This window comes from Micropterus dolomieu, linkage group LG22, assembly GCF_021292245.1.
Source record: "Micropterus dolomieu isolate WLL.071019.BEF.003 ecotype Adirondacks linkage group LG22, ASM2129224v1, whole genome shotgun sequence".
Classification (NCBI taxonomy): Eukaryota; Metazoa; Chordata; class Actinopteri; order Centrarchiformes; family Centrarchidae; genus Micropterus; species Micropterus dolomieu.
The window spans coordinates 19,936,663-19,958,685 of NC_060171.1; the positions used below are offsets into that span (position 1 = coordinate 19,936,663).

The 22,023-nt window shown below is 41.2% G+C and overlaps 4 protein-coding genes across 6 annotated transcripts in view; 1 reads left to right on the forward strand and 3 right to left on the reverse strand.

Annotated features, from left to right (window-relative positions):
* Nucleotides 1-8,070, forward strand: part of cpt1b (carnitine palmitoyltransferase 1B (muscle)) — an 11,228-nt gene extending 3,158 nt beyond the window's left edge. The window contains exons 6-19 of the mRNA XM_046036821.1: nt 1,719-1,856; nt 2,063-2,140; nt 2,389-2,496; nt 2,748-2,832; nt 3,233-3,428; nt 3,528-3,713; nt 3,817-3,922; nt 4,345-4,461; nt 4,583-4,747; nt 4,874-5,008; nt 6,734-6,886; nt 6,996-7,109; nt 7,229-7,321; nt 7,456-8,070. Of these exons, the coding sequence (XP_045892777.1) occupies nt 1,719-1,856; nt 2,063-2,140; nt 2,389-2,496; nt 2,748-2,832; nt 3,233-3,428; nt 3,528-3,713; nt 3,817-3,922; nt 4,345-4,461; nt 4,583-4,747; nt 4,874-5,008; nt 6,734-6,886; nt 6,996-7,109; nt 7,229-7,321; nt 7,456-7,590 (1,809 nt within the window). The 3' untranslated portion in view covers nt 7,591-8,070. The remainder of the gene's footprint in view (nt 1-1,718; nt 1,857-2,062; nt 2,141-2,388; nt 2,497-2,747; nt 2,833-3,232; nt 3,429-3,527; nt 3,714-3,816; nt 3,923-4,344; nt 4,462-4,582; nt 4,748-4,873; nt 5,009-6,733; nt 6,887-6,995; nt 7,110-7,228; nt 7,322-7,455) is intronic.
* The window catches only part of LOC123961427 (zona pellucida sperm-binding protein 3-like), a gene marked incomplete in the record, with an annotated part of 791,580 nt that overhangs the window by 29,990 nt on the left and 739,567 nt on the right, over nt 1-22,023 (reverse strand).
* On the reverse strand, nt 8,788-15,252 carry sephs1 (selenophosphate synthetase 1). 2 transcript variants are annotated; one of them, XM_046036841.1, is made up of 11 exons: nt 15,197-15,252; nt 14,947-15,035; nt 13,296-13,418; nt 13,078-13,174; nt 12,345-12,448; nt 12,058-12,165; nt 11,671-11,825; nt 11,455-11,545; nt 11,266-11,365; nt 10,551-10,763; nt 8,788-9,618 (listed from the first exon to the last, which is right to left on the reverse strand). In XM_046036841.1, the coding sequence occupies exons 3-11, from the start codon at nt 13,389-13,391 to the stop codon at nt 9,404-9,406; spliced, it is 1,179 nt and encodes a 392-aa protein (XP_045892797.1). In that variant the 5' UTR covers nt 13,392-13,418; nt 14,947-15,035; nt 15,197-15,252; the 3' UTR covers nt 8,788-9,403. The 2 variants fall into 2 exon arrangements, with proteins under 2 accessions (XP_045892797.1, XP_045892798.1); XM_046036842.1 differs by lacking the exons at nt 14,947-15,035; nt 15,197-15,252 and adding an exon at nt 14,254-14,720.
* On the reverse strand, nt 15,693-20,685 carry bend7 (BEN domain containing 7). 2 transcript variants are annotated; one of them, XM_046036829.1, is made up of 11 exons: nt 20,598-20,685; nt 19,925-20,002; nt 19,483-19,839; nt 19,059-19,178; nt 18,418-18,758; nt 17,852-17,959; nt 17,545-17,662; nt 17,349-17,462; nt 17,053-17,094; nt 16,512-16,533; nt 15,693-16,398 (listed from the first exon to the last, which is right to left on the reverse strand). In XM_046036829.1, the coding sequence occupies exons 1-11, from the start codon at nt 20,659-20,661 to the stop codon at nt 16,380-16,382; spliced, it is 1,383 nt and encodes a 460-aa protein (XP_045892785.1). In that variant the 5' UTR covers nt 20,662-20,685; the 3' UTR covers nt 15,693-16,379. The 2 variants fall into 2 exon arrangements, with proteins under 2 accessions (XP_045892785.1, XP_045892784.1); XM_046036828.1 differs by having other exon boundaries at nt 15,693-16,533.

Consider the following 22,023-nt stretch of genomic DNA (forward strand, 5'->3'; position numbering starts at 1 on the left):
AATGTAACTCCAAGTCAATCACACTCCTGTGAAATCAAACTGTCCACTTAGGAAGCAACACTGATTGACAATCAGTTTCACATGCTGTTGTGCAAATGGAATAGACAACAGGTGGAAATTATAGGCAATTAGCAAGACACCCCCAATAAAGGAGTGCTTCTGCAGGTGGTGACCACAGACCACTTCTCAGTTCCTATGCTTCCTGGCTGATGTTTTGGTCACTTTTGAATGCTGGAGGTGCTTTCACTCTAGTGGTAGCATGAGACGGAGTCTACAACCCACACAAGTGGCTCAGGTAGTGCAGCTCATCCAGGATGGCACATCAATGCGAGCTGTGGCAAGAAGGTTTGCTGTGTCTGTCAGCGTAGTGTCCAGAGCATGGAGGCACTACCAGGAGACAGGCCAGTACATCAGGAGACGTGGAGGAGGCCGTAGGAGGGCAACAACCCAGCAGCAGGACCGCTACCTCTGCCTTTGTGCAAGGAGGAGCAGGAGGAGCACTGCCACAGCCCTGCAAAATGACCTCCAGCAGGCCACAAATGTGCATGTGTCTGCTCAAACAGAAACAGACTCCATAAGGTTGTTATGAGGGCCCGATGTCCACAGGTGGGGGTTGTGCTTACAGCCCAACACCGTGCAGGACGTTTGGCATTTGGCAGAGAACACCAAGATTGGCAAATTCGCCACTGGCGCCCTGTGCTCTTCACAGATGAAAGCAGGTTCACACTGAGCACATGTGACAGACGTGACAGAGTCTGGAGACGCCGTGGAGAACCTTCTGCTGCCTGCAACATCCTCCAGCATGACCGGTTTGGCGGTGGGTCAGTAATGGTGTGGGGTGGCATTTCTTTGGGGGGCCGCACAGCCCTCCATGTGCTTGCCAGAGCCTGACTGCTCAGACCCCTTGTGAGACCATATGCTGGTGCGGTTGGCCCTGGGTTCCTCCTAATGGAACACAATGCTAGACCTCATGTAGCTGGAGTGTGTCAGCAGTTCCTGCAAGAGGAAGGCATTGATGCTATGGACTGGCCCGCCCGTTCCCCAGACCTGAATCCAATTGAGCACATCTGGGACATCATGTCTCGCTCCATCCACCAACGCCACGTTGCACCACAGACTGTCCAGGAGTTGGCGGATGCTTTAGTCCAGGTCTGGGAGGAGATCCCTCAGGAGACCATCCACCACCTCATTAGGAGCATGCCCAGGCGTTGTAGGGAGGTCATACAGGCACGTGGAGGCCACACTTGTTTTGAGGACATTACATCAAAGTAGGATCGGCCTGTAGTGTGGTTTTCCACATTGATTTTGAGTGTGACTCCAAATCCAGACCTCCATGGGTTGATAAATGTGATTTCCATTGATAATTTTTGTGTGATTTTGTTGTCAGCACATTCAACTATGTAAAGAAAGGAGTATTTAATGAGATTATTTCATTCATTCAGATCTAGGATGTGTTATTTTAGTGTTCCCTTTATTTTTTTGAGCAGTGTATATTTTATGTCCTTTTCTAACCATTTGATGAATGTAGCTTGTTAGACCACACAGACATAGTTGGACTACACCACCATCTACTGTTCTTGCGGCTTTCTTGCACCCTGTGAAAGATACAGAAGTACAGTAGTATGTGCTGGATGTTGTTATGTAACTCACCTGCTCTATTATATCTGCTGTGTTTCTGATCTGTTGTCCGCACATCCCACACCATGTTTTTCCCACAGTACCTTGAGTCGGTCCTTCCTCTGCTGGACAGTGAACAGTACAACCAAATGGAGATTTTGGCCAATGAATTTAAAGATTCCGAAGCAGCCCAGCTGCAGAGATACCTAATCCTAAAATCCTGGTGGGCAACAAATTATGTGAGTGTTGTTTACAAGCGACACAACACTGATAGAATAGAATAAAATAGAATAAACTTTAATTGTCATTGTACAGTAAAACCATACAACAAAATTTGTTTGTGCAACCTCTAAAACAATACTCACATTTATAAGCATACTCAACTCAACTCAAATTCAGCTAAGATGCAATATATAATAATAATAATAATAATAATCTTCTCTAGGTAAGTGACTGGTGGGAGGAGTACATCTACCTCAGGGGCAGGAGTCCTATCATGGTGAACAGTAACTTCTATATAATGGTAAGATAGATTGTTGGCTTGTTATACCAGTGGAGTACATTAGTTATGTTTTTTACTATACCAATACAGAAATGAGACAAACAGTTGGGAGATGAGTGCTATTTTTTTTTTTTAACAAGAAGTACTAAACAAATAAAAATTCCTTTGTTTCTTGAAACTTCACCTCACTATTTGTAATCTGCTTTCTGTCTAATTGTGTTGACTTGATATGTCTGCTTTTTTTGTGTGGTGAATGTATTTATGCAAAGGACCTCTTGTATGTGACCCCAACGCACCGACAGGCTGCACGGGCAGGGAATGTGGTTCATGCCATGCTGCAGTACAGACGCAAGCTAGAACGTGGTGAACACGCACCGGTAATGTTTGCCATGACTTTTCAACGACTCTTCTCTAACCCCAATCCCCCACTTAGGTTGGAGCCTACCCCCTGTAAACCCACACATATTTTATTCTTCTCTTCCTATCTGTCATTCTTCTCATTGTCTACCCTCTATCTTCACTCTAGCCTGAGCTTAAACATTGAAGCTTTCTGCTTATTTAAATCTATTCATCTTCTTTCCCAACTAGGTTAAACTTACCTATGATTTCATTTTTTGCTTCCTCCCAGCTGAGGGCTGTGGGGACTGTTCCTATGTGTTCCACTCAGATGGAGAGGATCTTTAACACCACCCGCATTCCTGGGATTGAAACAGGTGAGGAACTGCTTGGGTCTGTACAGTTTAAAAGGTATACCAACCCTCAAACACATAGGGCAGACGGCACCTGCTGTCCTGGTTTGAAACTTGATGTCACGGCATGTGTTTTCTATGAGGTGTTAAAAGTTAAATATGCTGCTTTGACATCACTAAATCAGTCAAATGTGTTCCAATACTGATTTACCCTCTAACAAGTGTACGGCAGGCACTCAGGATTAGGTATGAAGATTAAAGGGGAGCATTCATCCATCTGTTTTTCCAAAATGTTTATGCTAGTTCTTGTGATTATACTTCTAATGATATTCTTTTTATCTTTGAGATTAGGTGTCTGCACCTTTCCCTTTATTCTATCCTTTGTCCAAACACCCTGCCTTTACATGCTGGCCCTTCCCTGCAGATATTGTACAGCACCTGACTGACCGTAAGCACCTGGTCGTTTACCACAAGGGCCGTCTCTTTCAAGTGTGGCTGTACACTGGAGGGCGCCACCTCTTACCCAGTGAACTTGAGACACAGTTTCAAAGGATCCTCAATGATACATCAGAACCCCAGCCAGGAGAACTCAAATTAGCTGCCTTGACTGCGGGAAACAGGTACACAATCACACACATGCACAGGACACATTTGTACATAGACACGAAAAAGAAGATGGAAATTTGTTTTCTTTGTTAATTACTCACATCCTCTTCTAGAGTTCCATGGGCTCGGGCTCGGATTAAATATTTCAACCAGGGAGTGAACAAAGTGTCCTTGGACTCCATTGAGTCAGCTGCCTTCTTCCTGGCACTAGATGACGAGCCGCAGGGTTATGACCCTGCAAAGAATGGTTCACTTGACAGTTACGCCAAGTCCCTGCTTCATGGAAAATGTTACGACAGGTAGGCAGAGAAGTCAAGTGAAGGTTTCTGCTTTTGAATGCAGCACTAGTTAGACTTTTAGTGGTTTTTTTTCCCTAAAAAGATTTTCTTACTTTTTTCACAGGTGGTTTGACAAGTCTTTCACCTTGATCTCTTATCCGAATGGAAAAATTGGTGTAAATGCTGAACATTCTTGGGCTGATGCACCAATTGTAGGACATATGTGGGAGGTATACCATGTGTGCTGATATTGTATTTCTAATTAATTGGGCGGCGTGGTGGTGCAGTGGTTAGCACTGTTACCTCACAGCAAGAATGTTGTGGGTTCAAACCCCAGTTACCCCAGCCTTTCTGTGTGGAGTTTGCATGTTCTCCCTGTGTCTGCGTGGGTTCTCTCCGGGTGCTCCGGTTTCCTCCCACCATCCAAAGACATGCAGGCTAGGTTAATTGGTGACTCGAAATTGTCCTTAGGTATGAGAGTGACTCGTTGTTTGTCTATGTGTGGCCCTGAGATGGACTGGTGACCTGTCCAGGGTGTACCCTGCCTTTTGCCCGATGTAAGCTGGGATTGGCTCCCGCAACCCTGTACACAGGATAAGGGGTTGATGATGGATGGATGATTAAAATTGATTAAAAGTTTGTGTGTGTTTAGTATGTCCTTGCAACAGACTGCTTCCACCTTGGCTACACAGAGGAGGGACACTGCAAAGGGGATGTGAACAAAGGCCTGCCTTATCCCACTCGACTACAGTGGCAGATTCCAAAGGAGGTAGAGTAGACCCTTCCATCATGCACTGCCATTGACCTGTATGATTTGCATTTAATGGCATTTCAGCTGCATTTTTATCACAAAATGAATCAGGATTTCTTTCTGTTTTGCCCTCTCTTAGTGCCAAGATGTAATTGAGACTTCATACCTATCAGCCAAGCAGATAGCTGATGACGTGGACTTCCATGGCTGTCTGTTCAGTGAGTTTGGGAAAGGACTGATCAAGAAGTGCAGGACCAGCCCCGATGCCTTTATTCAGCTGGCCCTGCAGCTGGCACAGTTCAGGGTAGGCTGCAATCATCCACCGTCCTGTCTCTGGAATGACATTACTGACATTATTGTTTGTTGTTTTTTTTATGTTTAATTGTATCATCCACCATCACTGAATGACTTCAAACCACCTGCTTTATAGGACCAGGGTGTTTTCTGTCTGACGTACGAGTCATCAATGACTCGTATGTTCAGAGACGGTCGGACGGAAACGGTACGATCCTGCACTTCTGAGGCTGTTGCATTTGTCAGAGCCATGGAGGATGCAGGTGCAACAGTAAGCAGAATACACAAACACACAGAAATACTTGAAATAAACTGGGAAAACACAAGACCACAGAAGTCTGTTAAATATGCATTTCTCCTTCCATCCTTGTTCTCCTTTTCTTATATCCTGCGGAACCTATTTGTAGTAGTGGCAGGGGCGCCGCCAGGAATTTTGGGCCCCATGACAAAAACATCTAACTGGGCCCCCTTTGCGCAACTGTCCCGTCAAAAACTTATACATAACTCTAATTAAAGGCTTGTAACTGTCTTGCTTCTTGTAGTTCAATACTAGTACTAGCACAATATTTACTGCTGGTGATTTGTACATGCAAGTCTGCATTCAGTATGCAGTTCAATTTTTGATACAAGATTAAAAGCCACAATAAAAAAAGCCCTTAAGGCAATATTTTACAGTCTCAATGTATTTTTATTGTAAAATTAAGAGATAAAATTCTCTTAACATTAGCACATATCTATAGATGTCATTTAATGGCCATAATTCAATCTAAATGGACGTATTAAACTGGATTATTTTAATATTGTCTGTAACTTACATGCAGGCTGAGGTAAGCTACTCACTGTTTCCAAACAGACAGTGGGTTGTTGTTTTTATTTATTTATTTATTTCATAATGATCAATATGTGAGAAAATAATTTGTTTGAATTTCTGTCATTAATAAATATTTCATTTTCTTTTTTGTTATGGTAAAAAGAGAGACATTAAAGGTTGAGTGTGTAAGTTTTAGTGACATCTAGTGGTGAGGGTTGCGAATTGCATCTCCCTCCACATCCAATGGTGTAGTATAGCTGTGGTGCCTGAACCAGGACAAGATGTCGTCTATGAGATAGCAGAGAGTTGCCAGTCAAGAAATTAGGTTTCTTTATGTAGCTATATTAATAAATTATATTTACTTAATTATTCAATAAAACCATGTTTTTTGAATATTATTGTTAATTGTTCATTACTAAACAACAGCCACATCGAGAAATGAAGTGCTACATGATGTCTCATACTCAGTGTTGGGTGTTAAGTTACTGTCAGTTTTACTTTTCTCATTAACTAGTAGTGTAACTAATTACTTTCCAAGTAATACCCAGGCTGGTATTGACGATACCATGTATATCCTTTATTTCTGCTTTAAACAGTTATGTCTGAGTCCTTAACAAGGTGGACATGTCTCGCATGTTGTTAATATATATAAATTTAATACAATAAAGGTGCCTGAGCTCGACTAATATCTTTTTCATAAAGTTCGATATATCCTTTATATTATAGAACTTTAAAATATAGGTAAATCAACTAATTATTTATCCCAAGTAATGAAGTCCAAATGGCACCCTATAAAAAAACGACCCAGCTGGGTCCAGCAGGGTTGAAGATATTAAAACCCTTTACTGGAATAAATCGATATCCTTTTTTGTAGAATAATTAGACTTTGGAAGTATCTGGTGGCAAATGTGTGCATTACCAGGCTCACAGTGACGTGACGTGGTGTGTCTGTCAAGACTTGCTGCAAGTATTCAAGGTCCGATTTCGAGAGGTCACATTGTGCCGCTTAGGACTTGGTCACTAAGACCTATGGGCAATGTGTCTCTGCATGTCAGTGCCTTGGACTCTGAACTCCCTGGTGTTCTGTTAAATTGACCCTCACGTTAACAGAAATAAGGTCACTGTGATATGACATCTGTGTGAAACTGGATGCTATTCTTTTGTGTTGGTTGTTTTTGTGATCAGAATGCCCAGAGACTTGCCCTGTTTCGAAAGGCGGCAGATAAGCATCAAAACATGTATCGTCTGGCCATGACTGGTTCTGGTATCGACCGTCACCTCTTCTGTCTCTACATAGTGTCCAAGTACCTTGGTGTTGACTCACGATTTCTTAAGAAGGTTAGACTTATAATCACCTATTGTCTCTCATTCATCATTGTGTTGGTTTCTGATTCACATGTTTCTTATGTGCCCTTTTCCATACAACATTCAATGTCTTTGCTTCTAGGTGCTTTCAGAGCCCTGGAAGTTGTCAACCAGCCAGACTCCACAGCAGCAGCTCAATTTAGTTGACATTAACAAGTTCCCTAAATATGTGGGTGCAGGTGGTGGATTTGGCCCAGTGAGTTGATTTATTACTGTTTTATTTTAGAGATGTGCACAGTCATAACGCTCCTCCCTGTGCCCTGATCTCGGAGAGTTTTGGACAGTAATATAACAGAATTTCCTGTCTAACCCCAGGTGGCTGATGACGGTTATGGAGTGTCTTATATAATTGTTGGGGAAAACCTCATCACATTCCACATCTCGAGCAAGTTCTCTAGCCCTGACACAGTAAGAGCACAAAATAAGATCAATGCTTTTTATAGATCCATCTGTATATCATCCATGCTATCTTTCAAAACTCAACACTTTTTCTGTTTCTCTCTCTCACTGTATGTGTTATTGCCTTTCTGTGTGACCTGCAGGACTCATACCGGTTTGGTCAGCACATTAGGAAGGCCATGCTTGATATCCAAGCACTTTTCAAGCTAGAAAATGACAAGAAGACGGTGGAGCATGCAAAGCGTGTACAGCTGGAAAATGGGAAAAAGCACATATAATAGACACTGTGGGATGGTTTGCTTCATTTGGCTCACATATGACCTGTGAGTGTCTTTGTAGTGCTTCATTCATAAAAACAAACCAATGTTCTGGTGACAGGTTGCACTTAGGATGTTTTTGCTTTTATGGTGTGTCACGTTGTAGGAGCTGGTCATTCCTGTCAGACAAAAAGAACAATTGTTACTCTAATTTATCTCTGTTTATACTATAATGTTCAGAGCTGTGCAGTTTTGTTGCTGAGGGAAAGATGTAATCTTTAAAAATGGGAAATTTTGATTTTGCAATGGTTATTTCTCCCTCCTTGAAACCTTTTGTCAGTTTATGCCATAGACTGTACAATTTTTAAAAAGTATGTTTGAAAATAGAAATCTATTGTTACGTCAATATTTATGAATTTGCTGTTCATTTTAAGGTGTTTTGTCATTTGATTATACACATATTATATACAGCCCAGAATCATCGGCTTTTGTGCAACTGATGAAATGCAGACATAAGATTATTAATGAGAAATGAATTCATCATACTGGTAACTTTACTAATGATTGATTATTATTAAATGATAATTCAAACTCTTTTAATGCATCAAAAACAGACACCGAAAAACCATCTATTATAAGAGAAGTTTATTTTAAAAGATGGGGTGGAGGTCATATCTCGTTTCTGATATCCACATGAACATTTACACTGTCCTTCTAGATTCATCCAGGCTATTAGGATAAAGAAAAAGGATCAAGAGTTTGATCAACTGGAAGCTTCATAACAGGAAGTCAGACTGCTCACAGCACATATTCTAGCATTTATTTAGAAGAGCAAAACTAAATGCACCAGACCTTCAACAAAGGTAACACGCTCACTGAGTGCTTTTTGTCAACAACCCAGAATGCTACAGTTGCACACCTCTGTGACCATGTAATTAAAACTCTTAACACCATATTACCTTAAATGCAATGACAAACTGGGAATGCAGTTGAGAGGTTTATCTCCAGAAGGATATGCAGATTTCTTCTCATCTATGAATTTTTACCACAATTAATCTGACTGCAGGTCATTGCATGATGGAGCATCAATTCTTTATGTAAAAAAAATAAAAATAAAATATATCTGCAGTTTTATGATGTAAGTAGATAAAATGTCACATTCAATCTAGTTAATTCGCATGAGTGAGGCTCCCAGGTAACGGGCAAAAACAAACCATCTTCTACTTGAGTATTTATTAGTTTGGGTGGGGACAATACAAAAAGTCAAAGTAATAAAAAAACAAACCATTCTGGTCACACTTAGTTTCTTTCAAGGCATCAGTTTACAGTAATGAACTAAAACTAGGCTTTAACTGTACAAAGTGAATGGACAAACAGAAACACCATCACGCAGCCCGCTTACTTGATGAGAGCAATTTTAAAAAGACCCAAAGAGGCGACAGATACCAGACTTTCTAAAATTCAAAATGAATCAACACCATCAGATAATTGTCTTCATCATCATCACTCTCTTATCAGAAGCTGCCTGCCAATCACGCACATTTAACATAACAGGATACAAGAGACATGAAAGGCAAATGATTTTAAGTATGCTCTATTTCTTAGCGATTTTTTATCATGGGGATACTGCAGGTTGAGTCCACTGGGTGATGACATGCCCTTGGGCCACTGTGAGGGGCTGATTTTCATGTAGATACACGCCAACCCAGTCTTTTATGGGTACATACTATTTTGTGTATACATTTCAACACTCTAGGATGGTTTTGTAGTTTATGTGTCTAAAATCACTCGGCAGAGCTTTTGGGGTTCCGGTCTATGATGCAGCAAAGGAAGATTAAGAAGTTGCACCAGGCGTTGGGTTGACATTCTGCGTGGCTGCTTGTGGTGCCACCTCTATGATCCGTGGCTTGTCAATGATGCGAGCAGTGCGGTTTCCTTTCTCTACAATCCCAATGATCCACGCTTGGTGGCCCTCGCCGTATTTTGGGGATTTAATCTCGGCACAGAAGCGGGCAGCCTGCTCCCGAGGCAGACAGATAAGCAGGCCTCCTGTAAAGAAAAGGAGATCTGATCAGTCACAAGGGTGTCAAAAGATGTGCAGTGATGTGTAGTGATGTGCAGTGATGTGCAGTGATGCTGGTGGCTCGGTTCTCTTAAGACTGGATCTAAGCACTGCCTTTGATACTGATGTGCATAATATCGTTGTCCTGCCCAGGTGGCACTATATTATTATGGGCTGTCGTGAGTGGTTCTCATCCTATGTTTCTTTATGTTGTTGAGCCTCTGTAGGGCTTTATCTGTCTTTTGGGCTCCTCTTTCCTGTGGTGCCTGTCAGGCTTTAATTCCTGGTCCAGGCCTGTTCTCCTTTCACTTGCTTTCACTTGGACAGATCAATTGTAGTTTTATTTTTTTCCTTAGCTTTGTTAAAGAGATGATACTCAGTTGTGCCTTTCCCTTAGACTTAACCAATCATAGAAGTTGGCTGTACTACAACGCTGTTTCAAGAATTGGATGGCCCAGAAAAGTCCTCGTTATCAACTCTAAGAGCATAGCATCAAAGGTACAAATGAGCCTCAGTACAACTTTAACCTATACTAAGTCATATTCTCAGGACATTTCATGAGAAAACAAATGTCAAATTACTATGAGATTCTTCTTTATTCCTACTTAAAATATTCCATAATTATGGCCTGTTATCTCACACTCATCGTGTCCCAATTAGACTATTGTAACTCAGTTCACATGCCCTAACAAATGATCACTGGAGAAACTGCAGCTGATTGAGAATGCTACATCAAAAGGTTTTTTGTAGGGAGGGTGAGTGAATCTTTGTTGTTGTGGCCCGCAGGCTGTAGTACAGCCTTACATTAATGTTTTATTTGTTGGTGCTATATACTGTAAATAAACTTTACATTCAAAATAAACAAGGGTTATGGAAGAAAGAAACACAGAGCCTTGTACACACACGCCCGCACACACACCTGATGTTTCAGGGCAGGTGCCGTGCATGAGTCCGAACATGTTCCCACAGGCCTTGGACACGGCAGCCATCTTGGCTAGGACTGGGAGGTTATGGATGACAAATGATACCTCACTTCGTTGTTGCCGTGCCAGCGTCTGAGCGTGGCCAAGGATGCCAAACCCTGTGATGTCGGTGGCTGCGTGAGCATTGAAGGTGTGCATGAGACCAGCCGCTACAAGGGAGAACAAAGAGAGAGAGAGACTTAGAAGGGCCTCTGGATGATTAATTGGTTGACTCTGTTTTCATGAAGATTAGCCAGTGGTCTAAACAAATATTGTTTCATAAAGACTGTAACTCATTGTGGGAGAACAATTTAATCCAAGAAACAAAAAAAAAGAAAAGGAAAAAGCAAAACAAAAACACGACAACTGGATGTGTTGTGTAAACATGAAGCTGCAGTATGCAACGTCTGTCTCACATGGAACATTATCTTTTAAAGTATACCAAGCTATTTATTTGAAAATAAAGTTTCACATTATTAGCAGAAGCTGCTTAGCCACAGAGGGTGCAATCCAGCCCTGCTGCTGCTGTTGAGAAAAATAGCATTTTTCTGCCCAACACAAGATTTCTGCTCAACTTAGCACACTAACATAGTTGAAAAATAATGACAATACCAAATGAAAATAAAACTGTGTTAAGCAGTTATCACTGCAAATCAATTATAGTAGTTTTACCTGTCCTGTTGAGCCGAGCCATGTTCATCATGGCTTCATGGTAGGCCAGCTCTACATCTTCCTGGGTTACCACCAGCTTGATCTTGTTCCACTTCTCAGGCTGAGATATACAAAAAAAACAAACATTGCATCAGTGTGTATCCTAAGAAGTGCCCAGGCAACATTTTTAACGAGTCAGCAGGCACTTACAATATCTAGCCACTGGTGAACTGCAACGGCCACTTGTGTACCGAGTGGCTTGGTCAACACCAACACGTCTCCTGGCACTGCATTGTCGGGCCTGAGAAATGTCAAACTTGGAGTCGTCAGGATTTTTTGCAGGTTACAACAACAAAAATAATACACAAAGTGTCAATAGCACAAACAGCATGAGTAAGGAAATTTGTAGTAGGAACTCATTCTCACATGATAAATTCATTGGGCTGGCAGACTGTTGTGGCAACTCCTCCCATCACCACCCAGGGGTTGAGCACAGTCTGCCCTCCTGTTACAGATGTGCCTGCCTCCTCCGATGCATCCTTGAATCCCTGGATGATCAGTGGCATGACTTTGTCTCTCTCCTGCAAAGACACAGAAAATTCAGAGCAGGGACTGACAGCATGGCGTAAAACTAATAGTATCTTTCATAACTGTTCATTAACTGTTTCACAACATGTTCTTTAATTTTGAGTCTCAGAAACCTTTGAGCGGTACTTGGTTTGTTTTAACAATCAACCCAACTGGTTCCTTGCAATTATTTGCTAGACACAAGATCCAAAAAGTAAAAAACGCAACAACTGACATGCCTCTTACCTTCTCTGACATTTTGTTGCTGACTCCCAGAAGCATCAACATGTTGTCACACTCTGTCACTCCCATGGCGTACAGGTCACTTAGAACATTGGCACAAGCAATTCTTCCCTACAAAATAGAAATACTGATATTAAAGCACATTAAAAAGGGTTGGTGTGTAAAGTAGGTCTACATCAGACCCAATAAAGAATTACAACAGTGACATGCTTCCATTTGTCACATGTATGTATAATTTATAGGATCACACTGAGACAAAAAGTAATGACCATAAAAGAGGACATCCATACCATCATGTAGGGGTCATCCACGATGGGGTAGATGTAATCTGTTGTCTGAACCAGAGAAAGGCCTCCATGTCTGAGGGGGATCACACAGGTGTCCATGCCTATGCCTTCAAAAAATAAAAGAGCTTTCTCTGTGATATTTGTAAGAGGTTTATGTTCTGTTGGTGTGTGTGTGATATGGTACTGTTAGTGCACACAAAAAAATCCTAAAAGACAAGGCAGACAACTTCAGGTGGAGCAAAATTTGACAGCTGGACTTTCATGGAGACTCATTTTAGCATGTCTATACTGGTAGACTGATCATTTCAGAACTGAGGGTCAGGTTTAATACTTTAAAAGTAATTAAATCTTTTGTAGCCAGATGTATTTCTTGCTTCCCTGATGCAAAGCCCCCTCCCTAAATTGGACTCAACAATGTCAGGTCATTTGGGGCTTACGTATAATACAGCAGGACTCTTGTCACTGGTGTGGGAGTTCAAAATGAAGCAACTATGTCTTTAATCCTGCCACAAAACTGGTTTCAACCTCAAAGGAGAATTCTTGTCACACCTTGGGGAGTGTCCCATATAGACATTTCTTTATAGTAACTTATGTCATCTTTAATCATTTAATATACTTTATATTTATTATTGTAAGACTTGTTCCTGTTACAGCTGCTGTTGTTTGTTTAAGCCTTTATAAGCACTTTGTAACTATGTTATTAGTTATTATAGTGCTATAAGAAGACCATAGATACCTAATCGGGGCATAACTGCCCCCAGAAACTGTTCATCCTCTTGATAGTGGTTCTCCTGTAGTGTTTCTAGCAGCTTCTGTAACACATCCTGGGACACCTGTGACCGAAGAAAATTACCACCATTTTCACACATTATATTTCTATTCTGACAGAATACTTACACATTTGTATAAAGACAATAATACACCCGAGGTAGATTTTGATAAGGAGATGCCAACCTTGCAGCCTGTGCCCTTGAGCTCAGCAAAGCGGGTGAGCCTGAAGTTCTTGTCCAGCTCATAGCTTTCGGGGTTAAAGGACTCCCTCACTGACATGTCTGAAGAAACTCTGGGCCCTCACCGCTAGAATCACATCAATGACCAGGACAAAACACAACAATAGAATTGGTGATTAGAAACACTGTTTGGATGTCACACGAGGCTGAAAGAAAATCTTGTTAACTGCAATGAACACACTAAAAAAACAACGCAATGCCTTCTCAGATTATTCGGAAATGTACACCTTTGTGTATCTTTTCGAGTGCCTCATGACAAAGATAAAACATACAAGAGAGCTTCTACATCTGTGCAATCGGAAGAAACAGCACTTCAATAAATCCTGCCTTTAAATAGCATAGTTTTTTATGACTGTGTCAGAGACCTGTTGATTTAACTCTGCAGTCATCTGTAGGGCTGTCACTAGCTATTAAACTGCAAATTATATTCTTGATTATCAATTAATTGTTTAGTCTATAAGATATCAGAAAATTGTGAAAAATGGCTGATTGTCCTTGCCAACACCGTTAAATGTTTTTGTTGTTGAGTTTATGTTTTAATAAACTCAACAACAAAAAAGACAGATCATTTCATTGCTTCACAAAGTTTTCTGTGGATCAAATGATGATTAATAGACCAAGCTTGTCATCTTTTGTTCCCCTGGCAGAAGTAGCTACAGAGCCAAAGCAACCCAACACCAGGAATTAAATCTACAAAACATGACCACAAATCAACTGTTACAAATTGCAATACTAAAATGAACACCTCTCTGTGCCACATTCAAACACCACTGACAACAAACTGATCGACTCTCATATTTTCAGGTTCAGCAAAAGGAACAGACAATTGGCACTTGGCCACAAGTTAAAAATGCCAGTCAGGTTATTGGTTATTTATAACCCAAGTGTGTTGTTTAAACAACCTTTAAGTTGCTGAAGGGGCATCTGTTAGTTAGTGGCTACGCTGTGGGAGTGTTCAAGAGACGAAATGCTGCTAAGTTCATTCAACCCTAAGCACTGGCTAACATGAGCTGATCAGATGTAAGCTCTGCCTTTTCGGGTGTGATGTACCCTACTTTATAAACTGCCATTACTGGGAGCTCAACTTTGAGACACGTCTTTCAGGTTTTATGTTTGTTTTGCCAAAGCTGCAGCTTTCCTTTTTCATGCTAGCTCTTGCTCGCAAACGCTGATCCATGCACGGGGCGATGTGCACAAGCAGCTCTGTGCAACAAAGAGCTGAGGGCGTGCGAGACTGCGAGCTGTAATCCATTTAAAAAACACAAACTGTGCAGCCTACATCCTAAATGTGGTACATAGAAGTGACACACAGTGGCAGCTCGTTGCATATGTAAGTTAAAAAGTTGCCGTAGAGCTCCGAACAAAAATGTCGGCGGCGGAAAAAATTAACCCTTTCCTGTCCCACGCCATGCGATGTGTGCAACATCAGAGTTCATATCACTAAAACAGCGCAAATCGTGCTACTTGGGGATAGTTTATGATGACATGGTGCAATATAAGTGTTTACAATTGCTCTAGATGCGATTTTAGGACCAAAGCGGAGTTATATTCTTGCAACATTTCCCCTTTAATTGATCTGACCAGTTTATCCTTACCAGCTTCACGTTAGCGGTGGATCTCGACAGAAGAGCGGGGACGGCACCAGAATGCACTGGGGCTGGAATCGGGCGTCCTCCGAGAAAGCCTGACGAAAAGTGAGACTTGTTTGTCGTGTAACTCCGAACTAGACGGCGAAATATTTAAGCTATTACGTATAACTACATATATTTTCATGAACTAACCTATCCGACCACGCTTCATCATCATTAAACAATATATGGTTTACAATACGAAGAGGAAACTCACGAGATCGCAAAGGGTCCTCTGCCTGCACAGCGGCGGCTTCGACATCCCCTTTAATGAGCTGTGAAGTCTGGCAACAAAATCTCTACAATGGAGTGTACCTTTAATTTACTGTTTTCCCTCCAATTGCACCTACAACAACACAACGTTGCCCGGTTGGTAGTGTGGGTACATAACAAAGGCTGAGCTTTTTAAACGTCCATTGTTAAACTTATCTTTCCACATAATTATGTTAATGTTGCCACAAATATTTTGTTATAGTGCTTTGTTACATTAGGACAGTACTGTGTTTACTATTACTTAGGCGTCAAGAATAATTCAGGAAGAAATCCAACAACAACGCATTTTTCTAATTTACTCAGGTGTTAATTGCACTGTCTAGCATATAAACAACAAAAACAACACAAAAACAAAATTGTCAAGAAACCAAATTTATTGGTGGAAACAACTATTCATTTCATATGTACTGTGAGCAGAAATGAAAGAGAAATGCTGCAATTACATCACAATATTAACAACAGTAGCCCTGGTATGCATAGCCTAGACATTCTAATAATGAAAAGAAACAACGATTCATAGAACACTCTATATTTTGATATCTTCAGCCAGATGTATCAACCTATTTTTAATTAGCAAATTCGCCAAAATACATAAGATGTTTACTTTTGGATGTAGTATTTGTCATTGAGGTGGATGCTGCACTGCACATCACACATATTGAATGACTGGTCACTTAAAAGGCACAATCAACGATGGACAGCTTCCCGTAAAAAGTAATTTGTGCAAAATAGGCCCATATGAATGCTATACTCTTACAGTATTTTGTCTCAGTTTAGACTTGTGACTCTTCCTAGTAGGCCTATTGACATATGAAAACTAGGCGAGTATGCTTTTAAAGCTGTAGCCTATAATGTAAACAGTCAGTCCCTTCTAAACATGAAAATGACCTGACATTTTTTAACCACTGTATCATTCAGTGTCTATTGGCACAAAATCCCAGATCCCAGTATGTGTCCATTGAAAAGTCTTAAGGACCACAGGTGGAGTGTTTTTATGTGTGTGTGTGTGTGTGTGTGTGTGTGTGTGTGTGTGCGTGTGTACGTAAAAGAGGTGGATGTAGTTAAGCAGGCTTCTTCATCATTTGGTCCTGTTGTTTTTCACCTTTACATCCATAACACAGAGCAGATTACAACTGCAAAGGAAATCTAAAGTGGCAAAATGCATGAAGTTAGAGAAGTAATGAAGATGATCAACAAATTTGCTGTAAGGCCATTGTGACAATCAACCAGTCATGTTCACCACTGTCCCCTCCACACACCCAGGCTTGTTATATTCACAGCCTATGAAGGAAGGAAGACAATAATGTTACATTTTTAAAAATCACTACATTTGTGTGTGCATGTAAAGAGAAGTCTGTTCACACATTTGGTGGATTTTCTATCTTCCATGAACAAAAAACTGAGACGGCACAAAAAGAAATGCTATTGTGACAGTCAGAATGAAAGAGAGAGGTGAAAGAGGGGATATGGTGCATGGTGTGAAGATAATTAGCTGACATTTTGGGAAGCTGTGTGAGAATGTCAAATGTCACAACGACAGCGTGACAAAGACATATGAGCCAATGAGCGTGTGTGTATGTGCGTGTGTTGTGACAGTGAAGTGGTTAGAGGTAAAGACATTGTGGGCTCAGAGGGGGGCTGATGGAAAGATGTAGGATGTAGTACTAATACAAGGGGAAAGTGGCAGACAGAAAGATAAAGGAAGACAACTGAATGAATGGGTAAGATGGCGTGTGTGTGTGTGTGTGTGTGTGTGTGTGTGCGCGCGTGTGTGTGAACATTTTAATATGAGGTTCATACTTGTGGAAGGTCCATTTAAGACTTCTTCTGCTTCCGCAGCATCTGAGGAGCCAAAGGAAGAACAAAATTTAACTGTCAAAAGTTTAACTGTTAAACGTCCACAGAAGGCCTCCTCTTCAAACTTTTGATTGACTTACGAACCTACTAGGCTATAATAATAAATTAACTTCCTTTGACTATACTCACAAAACCCTTATTAAGTGAAGAAGGCTACTAGATGGAATGTAAGTATACAGTGAGCTACTTCAAAAAAAGAAAATAGGGGTAAAATTTTGCAGCAGACTCTGTATCAGTACCTCGTTTCAGCCTCCTCCTGGCAAGTTTGATCTGATCTTGAAGGATCTGGACCCAGTCTCGTGGCCCAGGCAACTTCTCTATTCTGTGTTCAGTGCAGTATTTCTCTGTAAACACTGGACACAGTTCACACAATTATATTAATGTTTCCTCAAGAGCACTGTTGTGTTACCCTGGTACAAAGAGACTACATCCTACCTTTAATGGCACCCACAATGTTCTGGTCCAAGCCCTTACGGTTATCATTGAGCCCCCTCTTTCTTTTACCATTTGGCAAGGAGTTAGCCAGGGTAGCATCATCAAAGAAGGCACACACCTAAACATATAGTAACTCCATGTTAAAACATTGCTGATATTTTAGTGACCTTAGCTTATTAATGAAGTAAATTATTAGATGTTAGTGTTTATAATTAAATGTAAGTAACCAGTGATGCCACATCACTACAAAGTTAACCACAATCAATGAGCCAAAGGAATTTGCTCTTAAAAATGTATGGCTGTGCACCAGTTTCCGGAACAGCAGGCTGCCAGAGCGTGTATAGTTGACCAGAATGGAGTCTAGCTGAGCCTTTGAGATATACACATCATGATCCTCTGCAAGACGCACCTCAGACTGAAACAGAATGAAGTAACGCATGGCGTGAATTGTAAAGTATTGACAAGCAGATAAATTCAGTTTTTAGATGAAAAAAGAGAGAACACATTGCTGTCTACAGCTTTTTATGTACAGTATAAAGATTAAGTAAATGGATTTTTAATTTCTTAAAAGTAGCCAAACATGGTAAAGAGAGAACGTTTTATAAAAGAAATAGAAGCAATTTTCCTAGTTGTGTATCTTCATATAAAATCTGAAAGGAAAACTTAAGGCAGCATTATTTTGTTGTAAATTGTGTATTTCCACTTGCAAATTCAATGATTTTTCTAATGGGTCTTAGGTTGAGTTAAAATAGAAAGATTATGTTCAAATTCATGACTACTGCTTCTGTGGGTGAGAGTGCAGTATGCTGAAATCATAAATTAGAGCTACAAGTTAAGCACATGCACACTGATGTACACTAACATGGAGATTACCTCTAACGACTGAGGTTCCCTTAGTTGGTTCAGGAGAGGACTGTGTGTGTTGTTCACAGTTACTGGATTGTTCTGAGGTGGCAGCACAGAAACCTCAGAGCGGATGCGCTGAGTGTTGGGTGTAGATGAGTCTTGCCCTTTCTCACATTCCTCCCTCTTTCTAGATTCTGCAAGTGGTGAGGCTTCCATGGGGGTAAGAGCAGCTCTTCTAGTATTAGACACAGTCGCTGGTGTCACTTTATAGATCGGCCTCCTCTTGCGGGGCCTACAGCGCGGCGCGGGGCCAGGACCAAGACGAGGTTGGCACGGTGATGCTGTCTGTTCCTGTCTTTCCAAGGATGCTAGAAAAAAACAGTAAAGCTGATGATACACAGGGCAACTTTTTGAGCAATGTTGCTGGGCAGTGTTGCTGGAGGCAAGTCCGACTATGTTTTGAACGGATAGCGGCGGTACGGGGCCAGTGGTGGAGTGGTGGGGGAAGGGGATTACGGTAGTAATCTTTACTCATTACCACTGACGGCAACATTGCCCAGCACGATTGCTCTAAAAGTTGCTCCGTGTATCATCAGCTTAACACATTATATTTTCTCTCTCTTTCTCACTCTCTGGCAGTGTGTGAGTGTTTGTGTTCATCCACTGACCTTTTTGAGTTTGCATCAGCCTCCTCATTGCACGCAGTTCCTGCAAAATAGCCTGCAAGGTGCCCTTACAGTTACACATACAGCAGGGGGTTTCTGGCGCAGCAGGAGGGACTACATCTGCTGGAAAGTTCGGAGTTCGTTGGTTAGTGATTGTCTACTCAAAAAAGCATACTTACACTGGGGCAATATGCTTTCTTGGCATGTATGTGACAAGAAAGTTTGTATATGGCTGTGTGTAGTAAGTGTTTGACTGTCTTGTATGGATAAATTTGCCAATGCCTCTAAGCGTCTACCTTCCTCTATATATGTGTTTGTCCCTCTACCCCAAAACACTTGTCTGATGTTCAGCATGTCCTCTCTGTTCTATTGGCATAATTTTTCTTTAGGAAATGAAAGTTGATTTTCATGCTCTGGTATACCATACCGTTCACTACTTCATTCATTTTGATCAGATCCTTGGTATTGTTGAGGATCCTCATGGCTTTGGAGCGGGTGCTGTACTGGCCACAGCCTGGACCGTTGGGGATGGGGGTGGATATGGATGAAGGCGAAGGCGCTGGGTCCCCTGCAGAATTCCAGTGGTTGCTCTGGTGTTCCTCTGATACAGGAGATAAATGTGCAGGCTGATGTACCCAGGTCAGATGCCTTTCCTGGGGTTCCTTTGTTAAGCTGTCCTGCTCTGTTCCCACACGCTGATATACCCTGCCAGTCTTATCACTCAGAAGCCTCATCATTCCTGTGATTTGCCTCTTGATCTCCATCCCCTCGTCCCCCACCCAAACTAAGTTGAGAGAGAGGGGTGTCAGTATAATTAGTGAGAGCTGCTATGATATATCACAGTAATGAATCTTTACAGTGGCACATACCATCAGGCACAGCAGCATCCTTGGTCTCTCCATTCGCATCTTTGCAGCTGGAATTCATCATGTATGAAGGGTCAAAATCTGCAAGATAAACAGCAAGGTTTGGTCATGGAATAGTTACAGTACATAGCTCTAATGAAATTAAAAGAATTTCACAGTAAGACCTGTGTGACAGATAGTTGCAGAATGGTGTTGTGGCCCTTTGTATTGTAATGGTGAAGCTTGTGCAGGCTGATAGGGACTGTCATGTCAACCAAAGCAGAACCCCCCCCCCTCCCACCCCTCCCATCCCATGCAGAAACCACCACCTGTAGGTGGTATGAAGTAGTGTAGTCAAGAGAGGTGGCCTAGAGCTATAGCTCCATCAAAAAGTGAATCATTTAAGCTGCTGTTGTATGTTCAGAATGCACAACATGTTTTCATATACTGGACTATTCGTTTACTTAATTTATTATGGTTTAACATGTTGAGACTGATGACCAGGAAGATTTTTTTTTTACATGTAAGACTTGAATCGTTAGACTTAGCTGTTTGTTAAGATCGAGGCACAGACTGTGGGCATTGTCGTGGCCATCGCTTTTGTTTACAGAGTCGTATCTGCTGGAACACAGCGCCAGACAAACACCCAGACACAGACGCGCGTCTTGCAAGGTCTTGCATTCATTCAGCAGCCTACCTTCATCCGTGACCAGTTTAAAGCTCTGTGACTTCCTTCTCCTCTTCCTCTCCGCAAACTGCATCTTCAGGTGGAATATAGTCAACAGTCGTGCAGTCGAAAATCGCTCTTCAGAAAGACGAAATCAGTGACTACACACTCAGCGGAATCACTGTCCGTCTGCCTTATTAATCAGTTAAATTTCTCCTCAGGCTGCGCTACAGATACTGTCATCCGAAGATTTTCACCGTGTTGAGCTTAAATGGTGCTGATAAATGCTACTGCATGATCTATTCCCGTTCCCAACATGATGCTAGTTCTTCCCTCGCGCCATGTAAATAAATTAATGACTTTAATAATACAAATTCGTCACATATCCCTTTGCGCCACCTGATGGTATGTTCTCATCTGAAAGGTCGAGCCAGACATTTGCCACTGTAGCGCTCAAACAATGGATTTGAGCATTTGAACAAAAGCAGTAATAAGACTGCAAACACTAACTTTTGTCTGGATTCTTAAATGACACGAATTCTGTTCTTAGTGACATTATTGTTGATAGAGCGACTCATTTTCTAGATTTAGTCAGTGACCACAGGAGCCAGACTGAAACTCACTGGCAGTGGGTTGTCCAGTTGTCTTGTAAATTCAACAATCCTTAGAATTATATCTGATCTCTCATGGTAGACAGGACTTTAGGGAGGTGGTGGATATCCATAGCTGAAGATGATGCAGTGCATAAGCTACATCTACAAAGGTCAAATAATTTATAACCCCCATTCTTGGAAGAGATTGGTCCTTGAACAGACCATTGTGAATGGTCACCTGCCAAAAAACTGCTAGCTTGGAAATAGCCTATTATTGCTTTGAAAGTAGTGGAGCATCAGCTGTCTGTGTGGAATTTAATTTAGTCCTTTGTGTATATAAATGTATCAAAGCATTGCTTTAGCAAAACTGTATCTGACAGCCAATAAAGGTATAGCCATGTTGATTTCAATAAAACTAGGCTATTTGTTATAATTGTATGTAATGTAATAATATTTGTTAATTGATTATGTCCAAAAAGAAAAACATTCAATGAACACATTCTTTCTATCAGAACTGTGTTATTGAAAAAAATAAAAATTGAAATTATTGAAAAAGCCCATTGTATAGCCTATGTGGTGTTATACCTCTGGACTTGTTTTTGAATCAATGGCCATACACCAAATAGGAAAGTGTCTGAGTCACCAAATACATTGACTAGACACTGATGGACAACAGTGGTTATATTTTAATTATTGCCAGGGACATTTCAGTAGTCACTGGATATTGGTAGAGGCATGTCCCTACCATCCCTACTAAATTCAACACCCTTGGCTACAGCTGAGAAAGAATATATAACTTCGGAAAATCAATTTCACTTTTTACAAATAGCCATACTACAATAAAATATTCATACAAAATATCT

Coding starts and splice junctions, on each gene's coding strand:
- bend7 (XM_046036828.1), bottom strand. CDS start 20,661: ATGCAGTTTGCGGAGAGGAAGAGGAGAAGGAAGTCACAGAGCTTTAAA. Junction 19,840..19,924: donor GGATGCTGCTGTGCCTGATG/GTATGTGCCACT, acceptor CTCTCAACTTAG/TTTGGGTGGGGGACGAGGGG. Junction 17,095..17,348: donor CAGGAGGAGGCTGAAACGAG/GTACTGATACAG, acceptor TTGGCTCCTCAG/ATGCTGCGGAAGCAGAAGAA.
- sephs1 (XM_046036841.1), bottom strand. CDS start 13,391: ATGTCAGTGAGGGAGTCCTTTAACCCCGAAAGCTATGAGCTGGACAAG. Junction 13,175..13,295: donor TCAAGGGCACAGGCTGCAAG/GTTGGCATCTCC, acceptor CTTCGGTCACAG/GTGTCCCAGGATGTGTTACA. Junction 11,826..12,057: donor GCAACAAAATGTCAGAGAAG/GTAAGAGGCATG, acceptor GTGTCTTTGCAG/GAGAGAGACAAAGTCATGCC.